At 47.3% G+C, this 10000-nt stretch overlaps 1 protein-coding gene across 1 annotated transcript in view; it reads right to left on the reverse strand.

Moving 5' to 3' along the window:
• The window catches only part of LOC308166770 (B-cell receptor CD22-like), a gene marked incomplete at both ends in the record, with an annotated part of 29856 nt that overhangs the window by 5200 nt on the left and 14656 nt on the right, over window positions 1–10000 (reverse strand). Inside the window, 6 exons of the mRNA XM_080541096.1 lie at window positions 1104–1152; window positions 1497–1578; window positions 2026–2349; window positions 4403–4672; window positions 5304–5585; window positions 6504–6752. Coding sequence (XP_080397222.1) covers window positions 1104–1152; window positions 1497–1578; window positions 2026–2349; window positions 4403–4672; window positions 5304–5585; window positions 6504–6752 — 1256 coding nt within the window. The remainder of the gene's footprint in view (window positions 1–1103; window positions 1153–1496; window positions 1579–2025; window positions 2350–4402; window positions 4673–5303; window positions 5586–6503; window positions 6753–10000) is intronic.

Genomic DNA, 10000 nt, shown 5'->3' on the forward strand with positions numbered 1-10000 from the left:
AGAGTAGAGTAGAGTAGAGTAGAGAAGAGGAGAGTAGAGTAGAGTAGAGTAGAGTACAGTAGAGTAGAGTAGAGTAGAGTAGAGTACAGTAGAGTAGAGTAGAGTAGAGGGGAGGAGAGTAGAGTAGAGTAGAGTAGAGTACAGTAGAGTAGAGTAGAGTAGAGTAGAGTACAGTAGAGTAGAGTAGAGTACAGTAGAGTAGAGTACAGTAGAGTAGAGTAGAGTAGAGTACAGTAGAGTAGAGTAGAGTAGAGTACAGTAGAGTACAGTAGAGTAGAGGGGAGGAGAGTAGAGTAGAGTAGAGTAGAGTAGAGTACAGTAGAGTAGAGTAGAGTACAGTAGAGTAGAGTAGAGTACAGTAGAGTAGAGTACAGTAGAGTAGAGTAGAGTACAGTAGAGTACAGTAGAGTAGATTACAGTAGAGTAGAGTAGAGTAGAGTAGAGTACAGTAGAGTAGAGTACAGTACAGTAGAGTAGAGTACAGTAGAGTAGAGTAGAGTAGAGTATAGTACAGTAGAGTAGAGTACAGTAGAGTAGAGTAGAGTACAGTACAGTACAGTAGAGTAGAGTACAGTATAGTAGAGTACAGTACAGTAGAGTAGAGTACAGTACAGTAGAGTACAGTAGAGTAGAGTAGAGTACACTACAGTAGTGTAGAGAAGAGTAGAGTAGAGTACAGTACAGTAGAGTACAGTAGAGTACAGTAGAGTACAGTAGAGTACAGTAGAGTATAGTACAGTAGAGTACAGTACAGTAGAGTACACTACAGTAGTGTAGAGAAGAGTAGAGTAGACAGACAGACAGACAGAAGACAGAAAGACAGACAGGCAGACAGACAGGCAGACAGACAGACAGGCAGGCAGACAGACAGACAAAAAAGACAGACAGAAAGACAGACAGACAGGCAGACAGAAAGACAGACAGACAGGCAGGCAGACAGGCAGACAGACAGGCAGATAGACAGGCAGACAGACAGACAGACAGACAGGCAGACAGACAGGCAGGCAGACAGGCAGGCAGACAGGCAGACAGACAGGCAGATAGACAGGCAGACAGACAGACAGATAGACAGACAGGCAGACAGACAGACAGACAGATTGTACCATTTTAGTTTCCTCCAGTGATTCCATGTCGACGCGGTGCATGTTCTTACTGGGGGGGAGAAGGGGGGGTCAATATGTCACCATAACATTTTCTATCTAACTATCACATTACCTATCTAATTATCACATTAACTATCTAACTATCACATTAACTATCTAACTATCACATTAACTATCACATTAACTATCTAACTATCTAACTATCACATTAACTATCTAACTATCACATTAACTATCACATTAACTATCTAACTATCACATTAACTATCTAACTCAGTCACCTGACAATCTGATTGGTCTGTTAGTGACCTGACAATCTGATTGGTCTGTTAGTCACCTGACCATCTGATTGGTCTGTTAGTCACCTGACCATCTGATTGGTCTGTTAGTCACCTGATCATGATGGCCACTGTCAGGGTGATGAGGCCGGCAGACACGCCCACCGCCGACGCCAAGGCGATGACCTTCAGCCTGCCTGCCAATCAGAGGCCAGGGATCATAATGAAGACAGACAGGCAGACAGACAGACAGACAGAGGGAGAGACAGAGGGACAGACAGACAGAGGGACAGACAGACAGAGGGACAGACAGACAGACAGAGGGACAGAGAGACAGACAGAGGGACAGACAGAAAGACAGACAGAGGGACAGACAGAGAGACAGACAGACAGGCAGACAGGCAGACAGACGGCCAGACAGACAGAGAGATAGACAGAGAGACAGACAGACAGGGAGACAGACAGACAGACAGACAGACATACAGACAGACAGACAGACAGGCAGGCAGGCAGACAGGCAGACAGACAGGACAGGCAGACAGACACACAGGACAAACAGCCAGACAGCCAGACAGAAAGACAGACAGACAGACAGGCAGACAGGCAGACAGGCAGGCAGACAGGCAGACAGACAGACAGCTGACCTCTGACTCTGACGGTGAGGACAGGCGAGGTGTGTGTGCCGAGGCGGTTGCGTGCGAGGCAGTAGTACTGGCCGCTCTCCCCGACGCCCACCTCAGCAAACGTGTAGCTGCCGCCCGCTCGGGTTACCATGGCGGCGCCAGCCAGCCCCGCCCCCGCCCCGGCCCCCACCCCGGCCCCCACCCCCACCCCCCGGGGGTCGAGCCTGAACCAGGTGTAGTTGTCGACGGCGGGGTTGGCCTGGCTGCTGCAGGTGAGGGTGAGAGCCCCCCCCGCCTCCACCACGCTGGAGGGGCGCGCCAACACCGACGTGTTCCTAGGGGCATCTGGAAGAGGGGGAGGAGGGGGAGGAGGGTGGAGGAGGGGAGGAGGGGAAGAGGGGGGGGAGGAGGAGGGTAGGGGGGGGGGAGGGGAGGAAGCGAGGAGGAGGGGAGGAGAGGAGGAGGGGAGGAGGGGGGGGAGGAGGAGGGGAGGAGGGGGGGAGGAGAGGAGAGGGAGGGAGAACAGACAAGGGAGAGAACATAAGAATAAGGGGGAGTAGACAAACAGGCAGCCAAGGAGAGAGAGAGAGAGAGGGAAGGAGGGAAGGAGGGAGAGAGAGGGAGAGAGGGAGGGAAAGAGGGAGAGAGAGAGGGAGAGAGAGAGAGGGACGGAGGGAGAGAGAGACAGAGAGAGGGAGAGGGAGAGAAAGAGAGAGAGAGGGAGGGAGGGAGGGATGGAGAGACAGAGAGAGGGAGGGAGAGGGATGGAGAGACAGAGAGAGGGAGGGAGAGAGAGAGGGAGGGAGAGGGAGGGAGAGACAGAGAGAGGGAGGGAGAGAGAGACAGAGAGAGGGAGGGAGAGAGAGACAGAGAGAGGGAGGGAGAGAGAGAAGGAGGGAGAGAGAGAGAGAGACAGAGAGAGAGAGACAGAGGGAGGGAGAGAGAGAGAGAGAGGGAGGGAGGGAGAGATTGATCAGTGTTCTTCAGGGTAAAGGGCGTAGGTGTCAGGTGACAGACAGAGGTGAGTCTTTCCTCTACACACACACACACACACTCACCCCCCCCACACACACACTCACTCACCCCCCCCCACACACACACACACTCACACACACACACACACACACACTCACACCCCCCCCCCCACACACACATAGACACACACACACACTCACCCCCCCCCCCCCACACACACACACACTCACTCACACACGTACACACACGCATACACACACACACACACACACACTCACACCTCCCCCCCACACACTCACTCACACACACACACCACTACCCTCTGATAGAGCAAAGACAGAAATGTAGAATAGAATATTCTGTTCTGTCAGGGTAAAGTTCCTCACAACCTGTCTACTTGTCTGCCTGTCTACCTGCCAAGGTGTCTGCCTGTCTACCTGCCAAGGTGTCTACCTGTCTACCTGCCAAGATGTCTACCTGTCTTACTGTCTGCCTGCCAAGGAGTCTACCTGTCTGCCTGCCAAGGTGTCTACCTGTCTGCCTGCCAAGGAGTCTACCTGTCTACCTGTCTGCCTGCCAAGGTGTCTACCTGTCTGCCTGCCAAGGTGTCTGCCTGTCTACCTGCCAAGGTGTCTACCTGTCTACCTGTCTGCCTGCCAAGGAGTCTACCTGTCTACCTGTCTGCCTACCAAGGTGTCTACCTGTCTGCCTACCAAGGTGCCTACCTGTCTGCCTGCCAAGGAGTCTACCTGTCTACCTGTCTGCCTACCAAGGTGTCTACCTGTCTGCCTACCAAGGTGTCTACCTGTCTGCCTGCCAAGGTGTCTACCTGTCTGCCTACCAAGGTGTCTACCTGTCTACCTGCCAAGGTGTCTACCTGTCTACCTGTCTGCCTGCCTACCTGTCTGCCTGCCAAGGTGTCTACCTGTCTGCCTTACAAGGTGTCTACCTGTCTACCTGCCAAGGTGTCTACCTGCCAAGGTGTCTACCTGTCTGCCTGCCAAGGTGTCTACCTGTCTACCTGTCTGCCTGCCAAGGTGTCTGCCTGCCTACCTGTGTAGGCCTTATGGGTAGTGTAGTAGGAGAGGCCTTATGGGTAGTGTAGTAGGAGAGGCCTTATGGGTAGTGTAGTAGGAGAGGCCTTATGGGTAGTGTAGTAGGACAGGCCTTATGGGTAGTGTAGTAGGAGAGGCCTTATGGGTAGTGTAGTAGGAGAGGCCTTGTAGTAGGAGAGGCCTTATGGGTAGTGTAGTAGGAGAGGCCTTGTAGTAGGAGAGGCCTTATGGGTAGTGTAGTAGGACAGGCCTTATGGGTAGTGTAGTAGGAGAGGCCTTGTAGTAGGAGAGGCCTTATGGGTAGTGTAGTAGGACAGGCCTTATGGGTAGTGTAGTAGTAGAGGCCTTATGGGTAGTGTAGTACTCACAGAGCACGGCCAGGGCGCGGGGGGAGGAGGGCAGGGCTCCCAGGGCGTTCCAGGCGGAGCAGTAGTACTGGCCGGCCAGGCGGGGCCGGGCGCTGGGGAAGGACAGGTTCTGCCCCGCCCCCCGGGCCCAGGCCACGCCCCCGGCCAGCAGGAACCAGGCGTAGCGCTCCACAGGCGGGTGGGCGTGGCTAACACAGGTCAGGGTGACGGACACGCCCTCCCTGATGTCTCCTCGGGGACTGATTAACACCTGGGTGCTCTTAGGAGAGTCTGGAGACACAGACAGGCAGGCAGACAGACAGACAGACAGTTAGAGAGAGAGACACAGGCAGGCAGACAGGCAGACAGACATGGGTTTACAGACAGACAGGGCAGACAGAAAGACAGACAGGACAGAAGGACAGACAGGCAGGCAGGCAGTTAGAGACAGACAGACAGGACAGACAGGACAGACAGACAGGACAGACAGGACAGACAGACAGACAAACAGGCAGGCAGGCAGACAGACAGGACAGACAGACAGTACAAACAGACAGGCAGGCAGACAGACAGGACAGACAGTACAAACAGGACAGACAGACAGACAGGCAGGCAGGCAGACAGACAGGCAGACAGACAGACAGGACAGACAGGCAGGCAGGCAGGCAGGCAGGCAGACAGACAGACAGACAGACAGGACAGACAGACAGTACAAACAGGACAGACAGACAGACAGACAGATAGATAGACAGGCAGACAGACAGGACAGACAGGCAGACAGCCAGACAGACAGGCAGGCAGACAGACAGGCAGGCAGGCAGGCAGACAGACAGGACAGACAGGCAGGCAGGCAGACAGACAGACAAGACAGACAGTACAAACAGGACAGACAGACAGACAGGCAGGCAGACAGGTGACTCACAGGTGACGTTGAGCAGGTGGGGGGGTGAGCGCTGGGTGCCCAGGGCGTTGCGGGCCACGCAGTAGTAGAGGCCGCGGTCCCCGGCCTGCACCGCCGCTAGGCGCAGCTGGGGCCCCGCCCCCCCAGGCCCCCCGCCCCCCACGCTGCCGCTGTCCCCGTCCCTGAACCACGCCCAGCTCTGCACGGGGGGGGCCGCATCACTACTGCAGCTCAGGGTCACCGCCCCCCCCTCCCTCACCTCCCCCGCCGGGGACACTTGGACCGCCATGGAGCGGGGGGCGTCTGGGGGGGAGGGAGGGAGGGAGGGAGATAGGGAGGGAGAGGTAGGGAGGAAAGGAGGGAGGGAGGGAGGAGGGGAGGCGGAATTAGGCGTCTGCTAAATGCCAAAAATGTAAATGTAAATGGTCAGGGTTAGTCAGGGTTAGTCAGGGTTAGTCAGGGTTAGTCCAGGGTTAGCCAGGCTTAGCCAGGGTTAGTCAGAGTTAGTCAGGGTTAGTCAGAGTTAGACAGGGTTTGTCAAGGTTAGTCAGGGTTAGTCAGAGTTAGTCAGGGTTAGACAGGGTTAGTCAGGGTTAGTCAGGGTTAGTCAGAGTTAGTCAGGGTTAGTCAGAGTTAGTCAGGGTTTGTCAAGGTTAGTCAGGGTTAGTCAGGGTTAGTTAGGCTTAGCCAGGGTTAGTCAGGGTTAGTCAGGGTCAGTCAGGGTCAGTCAGGGTTAGTCAGGGTTAGTCAGGGTTAGCCAGGGTTAGTCAGGGTTAGCCAGGGTTAGCCAGGGTTAGTCCTGGGTTAGTCAGAGTTAATCAGGGTCAGTCAGGGTTAGTCAGGGTTAGTCGGGGTTAGTCAGGGTTAGTCAGGGTTAGTCAGGGTTAGTCGGGGTTAGTCGGGGTTAGTCAGGGTTAGTCAGGGTTTGTCAAGGTCACTCAGGGTTAGTCAGGGTTAGTCAGGGTTAGTCAGGGTTAGCCAGGGTTAGTCAGGGTTAGTCAGGGTTAGTCAGGGTCAGTCAGGGTTAGTCCAGGGTTAGGGTTAGTCAGGGTTAGTCAGGGTTAGTCAGGGTTAGTCAGGGTTAGTCAGGGTTAGTCCTGGGTTAGTCACGGTTAGTCAGGGTTAGTCCAGGGTTAGTCAGGGTTAGTCAGGGTCAGTCAGGGTTAGTCAGGGTTAGTCAGGGTCATTCAGGGTCAGGGGTCAGGAGTCAGCAGTACTCACGGCCAAGGGCGAGGGTGAGGGGGGGTGACAGGACGTTGTGGGGGGGTACGGGGCGGCAGGTGTAGGTGCCGGCGTGCTGGCTGCTGAAGCTGCTCACGCTCAGCCCCCCCCCGCCCCCCAGGTTCACCCCATCCCTGTAGAGAGCCAAGCTCCGCCCCTCCGCGGCGCAGCCCCGCGCCACGCAGACCAGCAACACGCGCTCCCCCGCAGCCAGCATGCTCCTGGACGGACTCACCTGCACCTGCAGCTCTGCACACACACAGACACACACACACACACACACACACACACAGAGACACACACACACACACACACACACAGACAGAGACACACACACACACACACACACACACACACAGAGACACACACAAACACACACACACAGGCGCACACACACACACACATGTACACACACTCAGAAACACACACACACAGAGACATTGGTGTGTGAATGTGTGTGTGTGAATGGGTTGTAAAGCGCTTTGGATAAAGGCGCTATATAAGTATATATCTATATCTATGTAAGTCAGTCTATGTAAGTCAGTTTATGTAAGTCAGTCTATATAAGTCATCTATATAAGTCAGTCTATATAAGTCAGTCTATATAGGTCATCTATATAAGTCAGTCTATATAAGTCATCTATATAAGTGAGTCTATATAAGTCAGTCTATATAAGTCAGTCTATATAAGTCATCTATATAAGTCAGTCTATGTAAGTCAGTCTATATAAGTCAGTATATGTAAGTCAGTCTATATAAGTCATCTATATAAGTCAGTCTATATAAGTCAGTCTATATAAGTCAGTCTATATAGGTCATCTATATAAGTCAGTCTATATAAGTCATCTATATAAGTCAGTCTATATAAGTCAGTCTATATTAGTCATCTATATAAGTCAGTCTATATAAGTCATCTATATAAGTCAGTCTATATAAGTCAGTCTATATAAGTCAGTCTATATAAGTCAGTCTATATAAGTCATCTATATACGTCATTATATATAAGTCAGTCTATATAAGTCAGTCTATATAAGTCAGTCTATATAAGTCAGTCTATATAGGTCATCTATATAAGTGAGTCTATATAAGTCAGTCTATATAAGTCGTCTAAATAAGTCAGTCTACATAAGTCAGTCTATGTAAGTCAGTCTATATAAGTCATTCTATATAAGTCAGTCTATGTAAGTCAGTCTATATAGGTCATCTATATAAGTCAGTCTATATAAGTCATCTATATAAGTCAGTCTATATAAGTCATCTATATAAGTCAGTCTATATAAGTTAGTCTATATAAGTCAGTCTATATAAGTCAGTCTATATAAGTCAGTCTATATAAGTCAGTCTATATAAGTCATCCATATAAGTCAGTCTATATAAGTCAGTCTATATAAGTCAGTCTATATAAGTCAGTCTATGTAAGTCAGTCTATATAGGTCATCTATATAAGTCATCTATATAAGTCAGTCTATATAAGTCATCTATATAAGTCAGTCTATATAAGTTAGTCTATATAAGTCATCTATATAAGTCAGTCTATATAAGTCAGTATATGTAAGTCAGTCTATATAAGTCATCTATATAAGTCAGTCTATATAAGTCAGTCTATATAAGTCAGTCTATATAGGTCATCTATATAAGTCAGTCTATATAAGTCATCTATATAAGTCAGTCTATATAAGTCAGTCTATATTAGTCATCTATATAAGTCAGTCTATATAAGTCATCTATATAAGTCAGTCTATATAAGTCAGTCTATATAAGTCAGTCTATATAAGTCAGTCTATATAAGTCATCTATATACGTCATTATATATAAGTCAGTCTATATAAGTCAGTCTATATAAGTCAGTCTATATAAGTCAGTCTATATAGGTCATCTATATAAGTGAGTCTATATAAGTCAGTCTATATAAGTCGTCTAAATAAGTCAGTCTACATAAGTCAGTCTATGTAAGTCAGTCTATATAAGTCATTCTATATAAGTCAGTCTATGTAAGTCAGTCTATATAGGTCATCTATATAAGTCAGTCTATATAAGTCATCTATATAAGTCAGTCTATATAAGTCATCTATATAAGTCAGTCTATATAAGTTAGTCTATATAAGTCAGTCTATATAAGTCAGTCTATATAAGTCAGTCTATATAAGTCAGTCTATATAAGTCATCTATATAAGTCAGTCTATATAAGTCAGTCTATATAAGTCAGTCTATATAAGTCAGTCTATGTAAGTCAGTCTATATAGGTCATCTATATAAGTCATCTATATAAGTCAGTCTATATAAGTCATCTATATAAGTCAGTCTATATAAGTTAGTCTATATAAGTCATCTATATAAGTCAGTCTATATAAGTTAGTCTATATAAGTCAGTCTATATAAGTCAGTCTATATAAGTCAGTCTATATAAGTCAGTCCATTTACCATTTGCTGATATTGAGCAGGCTGAAGCTAAGTTGTCGGGTGTCTCTACTGATGGACATTATCTCTACTGATGGACATTATCTCTACTGATGGACATTATCTCTACTGATGGACATTATCTCTACTGATGGTCATTATCTCTACTGATGGACATTATCTCTACTGATGGACATTATCACGGTCAACTCATATCAGTAATATAGCAACGATAATAATTAGAGGAATCTCCAACAGCAGAAGAGGTGGTAGTTTTTTGACGGATACAACAATGGTATTAGTTATAAAGTCTCTAGTCTGGTCACAGCCCGACAGTCTGGTCTAGTGCGTCAGAACATCACCTAGCTAAACTCCAAACAGATAAACAGATAAACAGATAAACAGATAAAAACATAAACACATAAACACATAAACACATAAACACATAAACACATAAACAGATAAACACATAAACACATAAACACATAAAGACATAAACAGATAAACACATAAACAGATAAACACATAAACACATAAACACATAAACACATAAACAGATAAACACATAAACACATAAACAGATAAACAGATAAACACATAAACAGATAAACACATAAACACATAAACAGATACACACATACACACATAAACACATAAACACATAAACACATAAACAGATAAACACATAAACACATAAACACATAAACACATAAACAGATAAACAGATAAAAACATAAACAGATAAACAGATAAACACATAAACAGATAAAAACATAAACAGATAAACACATAAACAGATAAACAGATAAAAACATAAACAGATAAACACATAAACACATAAACACATAAACACATAAACAGATAAACAGATAAACAGATAAAAACATAAACAGATAAACACATAAACACATAAACACATAAACACATAAACAGATAAAAACATAAACAGATAAACAGATAAACACATAAACAGATAAACACATAAACAGATAAACACATAAACACATAAACACATAAACAGATAAACACATAAACAGCGACAGCCTCCGCCAGTCAGAGCCGACCTGTGACGTGCAGGGTGAGGAGGTGGGGGGGGGGTA

Source organism: Nansenia antarctica (assembly GCF_963989245.1).
Source record: "Nansenia antarctica genome assembly, chromosome: 10".
Taxonomy (NCBI): domain Eukaryota; kingdom Metazoa; phylum Chordata; class Actinopteri; order Argentiniformes; family Microstomatidae; genus Nansenia; species Nansenia antarctica.